Genomic DNA, 16495 nt, shown 5'->3' with positions numbered 1-16495 from the left:
TAAAGAAATCTATACTGCATCGGAGTGTTATGCGAACAAATAGCCAATTGTTGTGTATTATTTATATGCGATTACTGGTGGTAGTCTTACATGGAGGTTATAGCATCATGTGAATATTGATGAATGCATGATGAGCCACTTTGACATCTATGTGTATTATGAATATCATTACTGGCCTATTAACATGATTATATATGCACGATATGCTATATCTGATTTTTTTTACCTGATTATCTCATGCCAATTCATGATGCCCTCCAAATATCTATTCTTTTTTCTGGATATTGATATTTAAAAGTTAAAGAATATGCAATGGTATTTTCACGTGGAGGCCACACCCCTTGGGGAGGAGCCCACACGTGCGGCTATGACACTGCAACTATACAATATATTCTGATGTATAGGTATGCGGTACTCTTTTCTGTGCATTAAAAGTTAAAGAATATGCTATGGTATTTTTCACGTGGAGGCCACACCCCTTGGGGAGGAGCCTACACGTGCGGCTATGACACTGCAACTATACAGTATATTCTGATGCATAGATATGCGGTACTCTTTTCTGTGCGTTTAAAGTTAAAGAATATGCTATGGTATTTTGCACGTGGAGGCCACACCCCTTGGGGAGGAGCCTACACGTGCGGCTATGACATTGCAATTATATAATATACTCCGATGTACAGATATGCGGTATTCCTTTTTGTGCGTTATGCACGCAGCAATGCCTCATATACTTGTCTTTGTGTCCACTATAGATGTTGATTTATCTATGTAGGATCACATAGTGGGACTTGGCTGCGTGTCTATGACGCGCCCGATGATGCGGCTCATCTCGGACACGTGACCACGTCTCACTGGCGCGGCTTGATTACGTCATGGTGACTACTAAGAAACACTGACATTTATGTCTAGTAGTAGCTCTATGGAGCAGGGTGTGAACAGGATATGTGCCCAATGACGCTGCACGCTCCAGTCATGTGACCATGCTATACAGACGTGATGTGATGATGTCACGGTGGACGGGAGGAGACCCATACAGATTCCAGCCAGTAGGAGCCTTGCATAATATGTCTCCATGGCGACATAGCCACAAGAGGAAGTGAAAGGTTGCTACAACGCTCCACCATAGCTACAAACTCCGCAGCATGTGTGTGCCATAATGACATCAATGAATGCAGGTGAATTTTATCATGTGATCTACTGTGATTGGTTAATGTGATACTAGACACACTATATATTTGTATGTTGTTCACTTGTTGTCCATACTTGACAAAGACTCTTGTAGTCGAAACGTCGTGTTTTTCTGTCTGGGAGGAAAGAAATAAAGAAACTTCATTGCTTTGCACCTTGATCTGCTGTTTCCACTACTTCATCAACATTTATACTTCTGCTAATGAAATGTTACTGGGGTCTGTCTATACTGTTACTACAGAAATGTTACTGGGGTCTGTCTATACTGTTACTACAGAAATGTTACTGGGATCTGTCTATACTGTTACTACAGAAATGTTACTGGGGTCTCCCTTGACTTCTGCCACATAACTGTTACTGGGTTCAGCTTATGCCATTGCTACAGGAATATTACAGGGGTCTGTGTATACTATCAGTGCACTAAGTCTTCTCATCGCAGTGTTCTACCTATCTGGCCCCCAAAAAAACCCAGACTGACTTGGGCATGGAGTGTGGGCCGAAGCCAACATGTATTTTCTCTCACATTACCTCAGCTATCCGGGGCACTGCAATGGGATTTCTTTATGTACCGTCTGTGGGTTCCTGGGACCCACCCATGCTGTGGGTGCACACAGACTTCCCATGGCGCTGTTGTACCTGCCTGGCACAAAAAAAACCCAGACTGACTAGGGCATGGATTCTGGGCCGAGGCCAACATGTATTTTCTCTCGCGTTACCACAGCTATCCGGGGCACTGCAATGGGATTTCATTATGTACCTTCTCTGGATTCCTGGGACCCACCCATGCTGTGGGTGCACACAGACTTTCCATAGCGGTGTTGTACCTGCCTGGCACTTTGAAAAAAAAAACAGACTGACTAGGGCATGGAGTGTGGGCCAAAGCCAACATGTATTTTCTCTCACGTTACCACAGCTATCCGGGACACTGCAATGGGATTTCATTATGTACCTTCTCTGGATTCCTGGGACCCACCCATGCTGTGGGTGCACACAGACTTCCCATAGCGGAGTTGTACTTGCCTGGCACTTTGAAAAAAAAAAAACAGACTTACTAGGGCATGGAGTGTGGGCCGAAGCCAACATGCATTTTGTCTCATGTTACCACAGCTATCCGGGGCACTGCAATGGGATTTCTTTATGTACCTTCTCTGGGTTCCTGGGACCCACCCATGCTATGGGTGCACACAGACTTCCCATAGCGGAGTTGTACTTGCCTAGCACTTTAAAAAAAAAAAAACAGACTGACTAGGGCATGGAGTGTGGGCCGAAGCCAACATGTATTTTCTCTCACGTTACCACAGCTATCCGGGACACTGCAATGGGATTTCTTTATGTACCTTCTCTGGGTTCCTGGGACTCACCCATGCTGTGGGTGCACAGCACACAGACTTCCCATAGCGGAGTTGTACCTGCCTGGCACTTTAAAAAAAAAACAGGTTGACTAGGGCATGGAGTGTGGGCCAAAGCCAACATGTATTTTCTCTCACGTTACCTTAGCTATCCGGGGCACTGCATTGGGCCAAACAAGAGGAGCGATACAGCGCTAATGAGACGTTCACAGCTGCGCTAGCTTTGGAATCCACTCTATGCCCACGATTGCTGATGGTTTATGCAAGGGCCTATTTCCTCGGCGCAGTGAAAGTCTGCCATGTTTGGGCACTCTGATTTCTTTATGTGTACTGTCTTTGGACCCACCCATACTGTGGATGCACACAGACTTCCCATAGAGGTGTTTTACCTGTCTGTCCCCAAAACACTGACTGATTTGGGTAGGGTGCAGAGTGCAGATGGTTTACCCCTTGCATTGTCGATGAGGTATCCGACACCCAAACAGAATGAGTAGTGTGTGGACACATAGATTCCCCATTGCTATGTCACTTGCAGCACCTTGGGCCACACAAGGTGTTGGCTGGGACAGAGGCTGACCCAGGGCCCGCTCACATACTTCCCACACAGAGTACTGCTGCATTGTGGAGATGTGTAGAAGTGCTGGGCTGGCACCTGAGTCCCCTTTATGCCCACGTTTGCAGCTCCTGACGGACGTGGCCCAGGATTGGAATGAAGATGGAACGTCAATTTCTCATCAATTCTCAACAGCATTGTGGGCTATCGCCCACCCCCCCCTTTTAAAGAGGGTCGCTACTTGGCCCTGCCAACCCTCTGCAGAGTGTGCCACCGGTTCCTCCTCATGGCAGACACACTTATAAATAGACATGAGGGTGGTGTGGCTATGAAGCGAGCATGTGGCATGAGGGCAGCTGAAGGCTGCGCAGGGACACTTTTGTGTGTGCTGCGGACGCAGGGTCATGCGGTGGGTTGGGCAGCATGTAACCCAGGAGAAGAGGCAGCGGAGTGTCCGGCAGGCAGTGCTTGTGCTTGGTTGGAGGTAGTGTGGTGCTTAGCTAAGGTGTGCCTTGCTAATGAGGGTTTGTCTGAAGTAAAAATTGTTGGGAGGGGGGGGGGGGCACTCTTGCCGCTATTGTGGCTTAATAGTGAGACGTGGGAGCCTGAGATGCAGCCCAGCATGTTGCCCCTCGCCTGCCCTATCCGTTTCTGTGATGTTTCCATCACTTTCGTAGGTTTTCCAGATTTTCACAAATGAAAACCTTAGCGAGCATCGGCGATATACAAAAATGCTCGAGTCGCCCATTGACTTCAATGGGGTTCGTTACTCGAAACGAACCCTCGAGCATCGCGGAAAGTTCGACTCGAGCAACGAGCACCCCAGCGCTTTGGTGCTCGCTCATCTCTATTTAGAACCAATTACAATCACCACACCCCCCTTATCGGCTTGTTTGATGGTAATTGCTTTAGCTGCAGCTAGTGTTTTCAGTGCTTTATATTCTTCTTTATTAAGAGTATGTTTCTGCCTTTAAGGTTTTCTGTGCTGCTGTGATCACAATCTTTGTACATCCATTTGGACGAATTTCGTATGTTTCCAGACAATGATTCAGTGTACAACACATAGACACAAGACTAGGAGAGATCATTCAGAAACGTCTAGAAATGTATACACACTAACTTCTGTACACTGCCCAGGCCTCTTCTATGAAGGAGCACTCCATCTCTCTCCCTGCCTCATACGAAATATTGCACTATTCTGCGTCTCTTCCATCAGCAGGATTCAGCAAACCACCAAGATTCCTGCTTGTACTGGTACAAGTGACATACATAATTTTTCAAACTAGGTTAATGGAGCGCATAGTCTTGTGAGGGGACCAAGAGAGCAAATGTAATGCCGGATTTTTAGATATTGCAACCAGACTCCAGTCATTAAGCTTCCCTCACCAAGTAATTCCCAGAGGGTGTACAAACCCGTTTCGGATAACATGTCTCTCACCTGTGGGATAGCAAACTCTAGTCTATTTAACAGGGAATTTCCAGTGGGTACTGTCGGCAAATTTGGGTTACCCAACAAGGGTGTGAATGGGCTTGGTCATGAAATCAGGTCTTTATGTACTGAGAAGCCATCCCATGAGTCTAGAAGATGTCCTATGAAAGGCGGGACCTCTAGTCCCTGTCTGTCCCTCCCTCGTTGTAGTCAGAAGATACCTATCCCATCCATACTTCTCTAACCTACAGTAACAGACCGACACCTCCCCACATATAACTTCCTATGTACAACCTATCCTATCCATATATCTCTGACCTACAGTAATATCCTGATACCTCCCCACATATAACCTATAAACAACCTATTCTGTCCATATATATGTGACCTACGGTAACATCCCCATACCTCCCATATATAACTTCTTATATACAACCTATCCTATCTATATATCTTTGATGTACAGCAATATCCGGATACCTTCTCACACATAACTTCCTATATACAACCTACCCCGTCCATATATATATATGAACTTCAGTAAGATCCACATACCTCTGCACATATAACTTCCTATATACAACTTATCCCATCCATATATCACTGATCTACAGTAATATCCTGATACCTCCCCACATATAGCCTCCTATATACAACCTATCCCATCCATACATCTCTGACCTACAGTAGTATCCTGATACCTCCTCACATATAACCTCCTATATACAACCTATCCCATCCATATATATCTGACCTACAGTAATATCCTGATACCTCCTCACATATAACCTCCCATATACAACCTATCCCGTCCATATATCTCTGACCTACAGTAATATCCTGATACCTCTCCACATATAACCTCCTATATACAACCTATCCCATCCATATATATCTGACCTACAGTAATATCCTGATACCTCCTCACATATAACCTCCCATATACAACCTATCCCATCCATATATCACTGATCTACAGTAATATCCTGATACCTCCCCACATATAACCTCCTATATACAACCTATCCCATCCATATATCTCTGACCTACAGTAATATCCTGATACCTCCCCACATATAACCTCCTATATACAACCTATCCCATCCATATATCTCTGACCTACAGTAATATCCTGATACCTCACCACATATAACCTCCTATATACAACCTATCCCGTCCATATATCTCTGACCTACAGTAATATCCTGATACCTCCCCACATATAACCTCCTATATACAACCTATCCCATCCATATATCTCTGACCTACAGTAATATCCTGATACCTCCCCACAAGTTTCTTCCGATCCTCCCAAGATGTCCTCTGCTCTCGTCACACAATTTTCTCAAGGATTTTTCCTTCAACCCCTCAGACCCTCCATCACTGGGAAAGGAACCTGGTAACCTTCCTCTACAGACTAGCTGCAACCTACAGTAACTCCGCTGCCCCCACAAGATGACCACCTACCCCACCTACTGTCTCCTCCCCTGCACACTCATGGCAGGGTCCTCTCTCCCTCCTTTTATATTTGCTAGTCCATTAGTAGATGTTCATCAATGTTTATCGTTCCAGTCATAATATATATATATAGTGAAAGACCTCGCTGACTGACTCGCCAGTCCCTAATCTGAGTCTCTAACTTTCCAGTGTGGTACAAACATGAAATTTGGCACGACCTATCCTTGGGTCCTAAATAGGAAAAGTGAAGGGGTCACAACTTAATTATTCAATGCTAAGTGCAAAAGCATTGGCACCCCTATGTAATGTACCTAATCTAATTCTCTAACTTCCCGATGTCGTACGAACATAATATTTGGCACAACCATTCTTTAGGTCCTAAATAGGAAAAGTAAAGGGGTCACAACTCGATAATTCAATGCTAATTGCAAAAGTAAGTGCACCCCTGTGCAATGTAATTTCCCGATGTCGTACAAGAATGAAATTTGGCACGAACATTCTTTAGGTTCTAAAAAATAAGTTAACGAGTGACAACTCAATTATTCAATGCTAATTGCAAAAGTAAGTGCACCCCTAAGTAATGTAACTGCCTGGTGTCCTACAAGCGTGAAATTTGGCACAAGCATTCTGTAGGTCCTAAATAGAAAAGTAATTGTCCATGCAAACAACATGTAAACACCTGTATTAAATTAACTCAGGCGAAACTGGGTATATCTGCTAATATATATATATTTATATATATATATATATATATATATATACACACATATACACACACATATACATACAGATACGGGGATGCTAATTGAACCCATGCTCCCACACCATCAACATTATTGGGCTTTGCTCACATGAACTTACAAATGAGACATTTGTGCTACCTTTATCCTATCACTGCAAAAGTCCCTTGAGGTTTTGTCTGTTAGAAATCCCTCAGCGGACTCAGTGTGTAATGTGTCCTTCTCCAGGACCTGCTATATGTGTTATACATGCTGCAGGGCTCAGTGTGTAATGTGTCCTTCTCCAGGACCTGCTATATGTGCTGTACATGCTGCAGGGTTCAGTGTATAAGGTGTCCTTCTCCAGGACCTGCTATATGTGCTATACATGCTGCAGGGCTCGGTGTGTAATGTGTCCTTCTCCAGGACCTGCTATATGTACTATACATGCTGCAGGGCTCAGGGTGTAATGTGTCCTTCTCCAGGACCTCCTATATGTGCTATACATGCTGCAGGGCTCACTGTGTAATGTGTCCTTCTCCAGGACCTGCTATATCTGCTATACATGCTGCAGGGCTCAGTGTGTAATGTGTCCTTCTCCAGGACCTGCTATATGTGTTATACATGCTGCAGGGCTCAGTGTGTAATGTGTCCTTCCCCAGGACCTGCTATATGTACTATACATGCTGCAGGGATCAGTGTGTAATGTGTCCTTCTCCAGGACCTTCTATATGTGCTATACATGCTGCAGGGCTTAGTGTGTAATGTGTCCTTCTCCAGGACCTTCTATATACATGCTGCAGGGCTTAGTGTGTAATGTGTCCTTCTCCAGGACCTGCTATATGTGCTATACATGCTGCAGGGCTCAGTGTGTAATGTGTCCTTCTCCAGGACCTGCTATATGTACTATACATGCTGCAGGGCTCAGTATGTAATGTGTCCTCCTCCAGGACCTGCTATATGTGCTATACATGCTGCAGGGCTCAGTGTGTATTGTGTCCTTCTCCAGGACCTGCTATATGTGCTATACATGCTACAGGGCTCAGTGTGTAATGTGTCCTCCTCCAGGACCTGCTATATGTGCTATACATGCTGCAGGGCTCAGTGTGTAATGTGTCCTTCTCCAGGACCTGCTATATGTGCTATACATGCTGCAGGGCTCAGTGTGTAATGTGTCCTTCTCCAGGACCTGCTATATGTGCTATACATGCTGCAGGGCTCAGTGTGTAATGTGTCCTTCTCCAGGACCTGCTATATGTGCTATATATGCTGCAGGGCTCAGTGTGTAATGTGCCCTTCTCCAGGACCTGCTATATGTGCTATACATGCTGCAGGGCTCAGTGTGTAATGTGCCCTTCTCCAGGACCTGCTATATGTGCTATACATGCTGCAGGGCTCAGTGTGTAATGTGTCCTTCTCCAGGACCTGCTATATGTGCTATACATGCTGCAGGGCTCAGTGTGTAATGTGTCCTTCTCCAGGACCTGCTATATGTGCTATACATGCTGCAGGGCTCAGAGTGTAATGTGTCCTTCTCCAGGACCTGCTATATGTGTTATACATGCTGCAGGGCTCAGTGTGTAATGTGTCCTTCTCCAGGACCTGCTATATGTGCTATACATGCTGCAGGGCTCAGTGTGTAATGTGTCCTTCTCCAGGACCTGCTATATGTGCTATACATGCTGCAGGGCTCAGTGTGTAACGTGTCCTTCTCCAGGACCTGCTATATGTGCTATACATGCTGCAGGGCTCAGTGTGTAATGTGTCCTCCAGGACCTGCTATATGTGCTATACATACTGCAGGGCTCAGTGTGTAATGTGTCCTTCTCCAGGACCTGCTATGTGTGCTATACATGCTGCAGGGCTCAGTGTGTAATGTGTCCTTCTCCAGGACCTGCTATATGTGCTATACATGCTGCAGGGCTCAGTGTGTAATGTGTCCTTCTCCAGGACCTGCTATATGTGCTATACATGCTGCAGGGCTCAGCAGGTCTGGGATGTTTATAGTGAAGAACCCTTAAACCCTAAGGCTGCCTGTCCACGGGCGGAGCAGGAGACGGCAAACGGATAGGCTGACCGCAGAGAATCGCGGCAATTAGCAGCATGCTGCGAACTGCCGGCCGCGAGGGGAGAATCGCTATGATTCTCCGCTTGTGGACAGGGGGGCTGCGCTTTCCATAGCAACGGCTATTGCAGTGAACATTTGCCTGTGGACAGGAGCCCTAACTGTCCTCACTGCCTCCCCTCTGTGTGAGGAGCTTGTCACCACTCCAGCAGTGAAAGGGTTACAGCCGGTAACTCACAGGAGCGCTCTTCATATATATGTATGTATTTTTGGGGGGCCGGTAGACGTGCAGAGTATCTGTGGGTCTGAAGCTGAGGTTCTGCCCCCCTGCCCATGAGACTGTAGCTCCGCCCCTGTATATATATATATATGTCATGTGGTTATATATGTAGTTACCCCCTATATTATATTAGTTCGGCGCTCTGGAATTAACCCTTTCCAATCCAATCTGCATCCTGGTTTTCCTAGGGTGCTTACTCTTTTTTTGCCGTTATACAACGGCGCTATATGCTGGCTAAAGCCAGTACTGCATGAGGTCACCCGTTTGATAGGCTCAGATAGCAGAGAGGCTGGCACTATACAGTAAGAAAACCCCGACGGACTTTTTCCAACATCGGAGCTGTACAGCCTTAAATCATAATGTCTTTAGACGTCAGACATTGGATTGGAAAGGGTTAATGGCGCTATAAGATAAGCGATAACCTTAAGTAATACTAAACACAACTCCGTCCTGATCAGCAGACAGAAACTGCATCTCCTCCAACAGTCCTGGATGCATATATTGTATTTCAGCCACACTTCAGTAGCGGTGAGCGTTTCCAGCGACCTGATTGGTTGTTGGGTACACGCCCCCCTTTGGAGATCTGCACGAGTGGCCGGCCCATTAAATAAGCAGCAGCAGAGCTGTAGGAGGGTCGGCAACTAACCCCAACCCTAACCCTAAACCCAAACCTAACCCTAAACCCTAAACCCCACGGGTCTTGTGAAGTAGCGCTCGTTCTGGATGCACTGAGCTGATCATGTGACTCCTCCTCCCACCCATGTGACCCTCCTCTTACCCATGTGACCGCTCACATGACTATGACATCACCACAGGTCCTGTATGCACCTGGCTGATCATGTGACCCTTCCTCCTCCCACCCATGTGACCGCTCACATGACTATGACATCACCACAGGTCCTGTATGCACCTGGCTGATCATGTGACCCTTCCTCCTCCCACCCATGTGACCGCTCACATGACTATGACATCAGCACAGGTACAGTAAGCACACGTCTGCACAAGGTAAGGCTGGCTTCACATAGTAGATAAGATCGTTCGAGGTCAGAGTGGGAAAAATAGCAGATTTATGAAAGCGATTAGCGATGTTTTCACTGATGTTGCGAGAATAAAATGTCGCGGCGCGCTCTATCTATCTGTGATGTAAGATTTGTTGTATCTTTTATCGCCTGTGTTTCCCTATGGAGCTTCCCTTTTTATCATGCCGCAATGCAGAAACTTGTTTTAACCCCTTCACGACAGGGCCCTTTTTTCCCATTTTCGTTTTTTCCTCCTCCCCTTTTTAAATGATTGGAATTCTTTTATTTATTTTTTTTTTTTGTAAACAATGTTTTTATTGAACTCTTAAAAGTTATTCAATACAGAAGATAAAACCAGACTGAGGGCGGACACCCACTGGCGTTTTTTTCTCTATTGCGCTGCGAGAGCAAGTGAAAACAATCGCCTCGCAGCGCGAGAAAAAAGCCGGGATGACGCCGGGATATCACCAGTCTTTTCATTGGGGCCAGTGGCAGCAGCGCTAGCCCCATTGAAGAGATAGGGAGAATACCGCGGAATTCTGCCACAGTGGTTTGTGGCAAACCCTGCAGTGTGATTTTCGGGGAAGGGTTTGAATTAAAAGCCCTTCCCCGAAAATCATCATTAAGTGGTTAAAAAAAAAGGAAAAAAAATTACTCGCCGCTCAGATGCGTCCTCCGGCTGGCTCCCCTGCACTGCTATCCAGAACTTTCAGCAGGCGGGGATTTAAAAATGCCCACCTCCTGAAAGGGCTGGGCTGATTGGCTGAGCGCTCAGCCAATTACAGCTAGTGCTTAGCTATTCATGAATGAATGAAGATATTTCATTTTTTTTTTATATTATTTTCTGCCGCCGTCTTCTGACCGCCATAAACGGCCTATCTATCTATCTCCTATCTATCTTTCTCTCATATCTAGCTATCTATCACATATCTATCGCATATCTATCTATCTATCTATCTATCTATCTCCTATCTATCTATCTCATATCTATCTATACTTATCTATCTATATCTCATATCTATCTATACTTATCTATCTATCTTTCATATCTATCTATACTTATCTCTCCCTCCCCCTCTCTCCCTCCCCCTCTCCCTCCCCCTCTCCCCCCCTCTCTCTCCCCCCCTCTCTCTCCCCCCCTCTCTCTCCCCCCCTCTCTCTCCCCCCCTCTCTCTCTCCCCCTCTCTCTCCCCCCCTCTCCACCCCCTCCCCCCTCCCCCCCCTCTCCACCCCCTCCCCCCTCCCCCCCCCCCTCTCCACCCCCTCCCCCCTCTCCCCCCCCCCTCCACCCCCTCCCCCCTCTCCCCCCCCCTCTCCACCCCCTCCACCCCTCTCTCTCCCCCCCTCTCCACCCCCTCTCCCCCTCTCCCCCCTCTCTCCCCCCCCTCTCTCTCCCCCCCTCTCCACCCCCTCCCCCTCCCCCCCTCTCCACCCCCTCCCTCTCCCCCCCTCTCCACCCCCTCCCTCTCCCCCCCTCTCCCCCCCCTCTCCCCCCCCTCTCCCCCCTCTCTCTCCCCCCCTCTCTCTCCCCCCCTCTCTCCTCCCCCCCTCTCTCCTCCCCCCCCCTCCCCCCCCCCTCTCTCTCCCCCCCCTCTCTCTCCCCCCCCTCTCTCCTCCCCCCCCTCTCTCCTCCCCCCCCTCTCTCCTCCCCCCCCCTCTCTCCTCCCCCCCTCTCTCCTCCCCCCCCCCTCTCTCCTCCCCCCCCCCTCTCTCCTCCCCCCCCCCCTCTCTCCTCCCCCCCCCCTCTCTCCTCCCCCCCCCCTCTCTCCTCCCCCCCCCCCCCCCTCTCTCCTCCCCCCCCCCCCTCTCTCCTCCCCCCCCCCTCTCTCTCTGCTCCCCTCTCTCTCTGCCCCCCTCTCTCTCTGTCCCCCTCTCTCTCTGTCCCTCTTTCTCCATTATTTGTGACCCTGACAAGGTGATAGCGACCCCTCTGTGCCTCCCCTAAGTAGCAGAAAAGGTGTAGGAATCCGGACACATGAGTTGAATTTTCTTTGCTTTATTTTCACTTAAGCTTGCATGGTTAGGTACATGGTTTCACAAGAACGCGTTTCGGCGTAATGCCTTGTTCACCTCAATGTATGTTACATAGTTTACTTATTTATAGGTTAAAAACAATTACTACTGATTCCAAATACCTGATATATTAACTCCTTCATTACATTTAGTTCGCTGCTGGTTCTCTTCCCACAGAACCAGCTGCTTGAATCTTACTAAATAATTAACCCTTGCAGATCATTGTACAATATATACTCATTTCTTAACCCTTGTGGCACTACCAAACATTAATGCGATCATGTTATGCACTTAAACAAATCCTTCATAAACCATACTGTAATATGCATCCATTATTAATTATAATTTTAAACACATAAAGGAATTTGTATTGTTTCAGAAAAAACAGTTAGGGCATGATTAACAGACTTATAATATGCATTATTGCACTAATAAAATTTGTGAAACCTAGATGTGAATGTTAAGTAACATGCTGTCATAACATAATCGCATTATGACTACATAGAAAATCCATGCAAAACAGAATATTTATTTCTTATGTTAACTGTTTTATGATAACTGTCATAATATTCTAACTTATGAGAAAACACTCTATAACAGTGAATTTTATGTGTATTATATGACAGCCGCAGTAAAAACGCATGGAAACCACATGTTAGTAAAAAAAAAAAAAAAAAAATTATTTTTTATGTCTTGCTTATTGATTCATAAACTAATTTATTTACTGTTAACTGCATATTTGTGGTATTGAGTTGGAATTCTGTATCTATTGCACTCCAAAAATGCAGAAAACGCATCTAAATCGCACAAAAATCGCATAGGAGCAATAATTATCAAACTTTACCCCCAAATCATCTTAATGTCACGATGGATAAGTAATTCATAAAAATCTTTCCTCAAATTTGACCTCCCACTACCCTATGCACCAACTACAATGAAATCATATCTTGTTCGTATGAAAGACCGTGTAGAAACAACAAATTGATGACTTGCATCATAAGGCCATCCTACTGTTATGATGCGTAAATAATTATACACTTTCCTCTAAATTTGTAATATTACAGTTAAGATATTATAATACTGTAACTGCACAAGAATCCACCATGCACAGAAAAAATTCCTAGAATCTCCTTCAACTGAATCCTTATCATATTTATTCTGGAATATTAATTAGTTTGGTATTAAACCTAGTATGACCTTATTTTTGATCATGTTTGAATTGCATGTGGACTGCATGTGATGGGACCCACTTGACCTTCCACATATTGTATATAGTATATATTGTACTATTAATTGTTACAATCAGAAATTCACCTCAATACAAATATAATAGATCTGTTTTGATATTTAAGCCCTCTGGTTGTCTGGTATTAAGGGTAAGTATCCAGAAACCTTCTCGTTTGAGTACTTCCGAACGATCTACTTTTTGTTTTCTCTGTTTAGTCAATTTTTCTATTCCAAAATATATCAAATTCTTCATACTTCCCCCATGGACTTCTATAAAATGTTTCGCTACTCCTGAATGTTGTTTATTACCTTTTTCTACATTTCTAATATGTTCTGTCATACGTGTTCGTAGTTTGCGTATAGTGCAACCTACGTACATAAGTTCACATTCTGTACATATTATTATGTAGATTATATTGAAGGAATTACAATTCATGTATTTTTATGTTACTTACTCCCCTAAGTAACAGCGGCTCCTCTCCCCCCCCCCCCCCCCCCCCCCCCCAGTAATGGTGCTTCCCCCACCAACTACCAGCATTTTCTCCGTGTAGCTTCCAAATATTGGTGTTTCCTTCTAAGTAATAGCCGTCCCTTAGTACATCTTCCCCAAGTAGCAGCGGTCCCTCTGCGCTCCCCTGAAGTAATGGTGCCTCCAGCTAAGTAACAGCAGACCCTCTGTACATCTACACCAAGTCATAGCCACCCTCTGTGCTTCCTCCTACTAAGTAATGGCCATCTCCTCGAATGTCTCCCCCAAGTACTAAAGGTCCATTTCCATGTCTACAAAGTAATGGCTCCTCTGTGTGTTCCCCCCAAGTAACAGCGCTGTAGGGTGTAATCACCCCATAAATCTGTACAAAGATAGAATACAACATCTACACTTTAGTGTCTCCTAAAAGGCTTCGCATTATTATCTCCATAAAAGGTATTTTTTGTGGTTTTTACATTCGTTCCTCTTCTTTCCATTCAGGTTCGGCATCCTAGTATCGTCTGTTGGGATCTTCATATGAGAGAGTTCTTCTGATAAACCTGACAAGGATGGATGGGAAGAGGAAGGAGATGGCAGAGAGTCTATTACATCTCGCCCTAGAGATCCTCTATCAGCTTACTGGAGAGGTGAGAGATTCTGATGACGTCACATGACATCATTCTTCTCTATGATAACAGATGGACATGACTGAGAAGCTGAGGGACTCTGTAGATGTATGTAACACCATTTATTAGTCCATCTCTCATCAGGATTATACAGCAGTGAAGAAGACCTCTAGTCAGCGCTGGCCGAACTTTGTGTCTGAAGGTCATGGAAGAACCCTGAGCCCAATAACGGGGCCTTCAACTCACTACCCGATACATGAGGACTTCAATGGGCAGAAGATCCTGGAACACGTCCACAAGATGACTGAGCTGCTGACAGGAGAGGTGACACTGCGGGGAATGGGGGACATTATACAGTAACAGGAGGGCTGTGGAGGATGACTGTATATTGTGTTGTCAGGTTACTATAAGGTGTCAGGACGTCTCCATCTATTTCTCCATGGAGGAGTGGGAGTATTTAGAAGGACACAAGGATCTGTACAAGGAGGTCATGATGGAGGATCAGCAGCCCCTCACATCACAAGGTAATCTATACATATAATGAAATGTCCTGACTGACTGATTCATCAACGCTGAGCGAAACTACTAAAGTTAGAAACATAATTGGCCAGCAGCTTCTTTGTATAACATAGAGACCCCCTAGGAAAGGATTTTTTTCAATTCTACCCCTAAGAGGGTGACAAAGGGGGACAAATTTGTATGGGAAAGCAATATCTAACGCACCTGTGAATGTGAGACATGGCTAAAATAATCAATAAAACAAATAATTTTACACATATTTCACCGACTGTCAAACACTGACCTAAATATTTGCTGAGCTGCTACTGATTTCCACAATCCACCATAACGGCGAGCCCGCGCCATATCCTCTAAATAGTCAGCTAAACTGTTATAATTACTCCCATCACTATCAGGAGATAAAATGGTGAAACCATCCCAGTGATCCTCCACGTGCTGCAATATCTCCTCCTGCTCAATGTTATCTATTGCTCCCTAAGGCCTCATGTCCACGGGGAAAATCAGGCCCGCTCCGGATTCTCCATGGAGAATTCGGAGCGGGTGCCTCCTGCCCCGCGGACATGAGTGCTGAAAATGAGAATAAATAAGAATAAACTCACCTCTCGCCCGCTCCGGATCTTCTTTTCGCCGCAGCGTCATCTTCTCTCCGTCGGTGACGTGCCCCGCGCATGCGCCGGCCCGAAGAAAAAAGATCCGGGAGCGACGGAGAGAAGATGGCGCCGCGGCGAAGAGAAGAACCGGAGCGGGTGAGTAAAATCCGATTTTTGTCTCCCGCGGATCCGGACGGCTTCCACAGGCTTCAATAGAAGCCCGCGGGAGCCGTCCCCGCAGGAGACCCACACGAAAATGGAGCATGGTCCAGATTTTTTCATGCTCCATTTTTAAAAAAATCACTTTTATTGACCATCCGTGGGTATTTATCTACCCGCGGGTGGTCAATGCATCCCTATCCGCTGCGGGTTTTAATTCTTCTTTTGCCCGTGGACATGAGGCCTAACTGTCTGCTATTGTTTATTTCCCGTTTGTTCCTATGGAGGCTTCTTTTTATCGCATCGCTACAAACGCACAACGTGATTTTAACATTATTTAGTCCCATTGACTTTTGTGATAAAAAATCTTACGATTTTATCGCGGGCGGCAGTGATGTGATGCAAGATTTTTCGTAAAAAAAAAAAGCATCGCTCTCGTTCACAGATCGCAGTGCGTAAGGATCCAAATTTGCCACGATTTTCTTGTGGCAAAATCGCAATTGTCCGTGTTAATTAGCCTTATGGAGCTGTGTTGAACGCACTCCCCATTCCTCAGCTTGAAAGTACTTCTAATTCTGGAAAAACGGCTAAAAAACGCCGAGCTAGATTTACTGATGCTAAAAGAAGAGGAACAATACGACTCAACGAAACCGCTACTAAGTGCACAGAAATAAGGAAGTTCACCGCGCTGCAGCGACAGATTACCAGCAAACAAATCCACAGGTTCATAGAGCTGCAGCAGCTAAATACCAAGATAATAACCCCGAGGTCCATAGAACATCATCAGCTGAATAACCCCGAGGTCCATAGAACATAACCAGCTGAATAACCC

General features: G+C 45.7%; 1 protein-coding gene across 1 annotated transcript; it reads left to right on the top strand.

The window, feature by feature from the left end:
• Positions 1-973: 973 nt before the first annotated feature.
• On the top strand, positions 974-15338 carry LOC136620086 (gastrula zinc finger protein XlCGF66.1-like). The gene is made up of 5 exons (XM_066594813.1): positions 974-1175; positions 14271-14416; positions 14540-14719; positions 14796-14919; positions 15310-15338. Exons 2-5 carry the CDS (start codon positions 14339-14341, stop codon positions 15336-15338), a joined length of 411 nt encoding a protein of 136 aa, XP_066450910.1. The 5' UTR covers positions 974-1175; positions 14271-14338.
• The last annotated feature ends 1157 nt before the right edge of the window (positions 15339-16495 follow it).

The sequence above is a fragment of the Eleutherodactylus coqui genome, chromosome 3 (genome assembly GCF_035609145.1).
Source record: "Eleutherodactylus coqui strain aEleCoq1 chromosome 3, aEleCoq1.hap1, whole genome shotgun sequence".
Lineage (NCBI taxonomy): Eukaryota > Metazoa > Chordata > Amphibia > Anura > Eleutherodactylidae > Eleutherodactylus > Eleutherodactylus coqui.
This window is presented reverse-complemented; position numbering and strand designations above follow the sequence as displayed.

Coding starts and splice junctions, on each gene's coding strand:
- LOC136620086 (XM_066594813.1), top strand. CDS start 14,339: ATGGATGGGAAGAGGAAGGAGATGGCAGAGAGTCTATTACATCTCGCC. Junction 14,720..14,795: donor CTGAGCTGCTGACAGGAGAG/GTGACACTGCGG, acceptor TTGTGTTGTCAG/GTTACTATAAGGTGTCAGGA. Junction 14,920..15,309: donor GCAGCCCCTCACATCACAAG/GTAATCTATACA, acceptor CATCACTATCAG/GAGATAAAATGGTGAAACCA.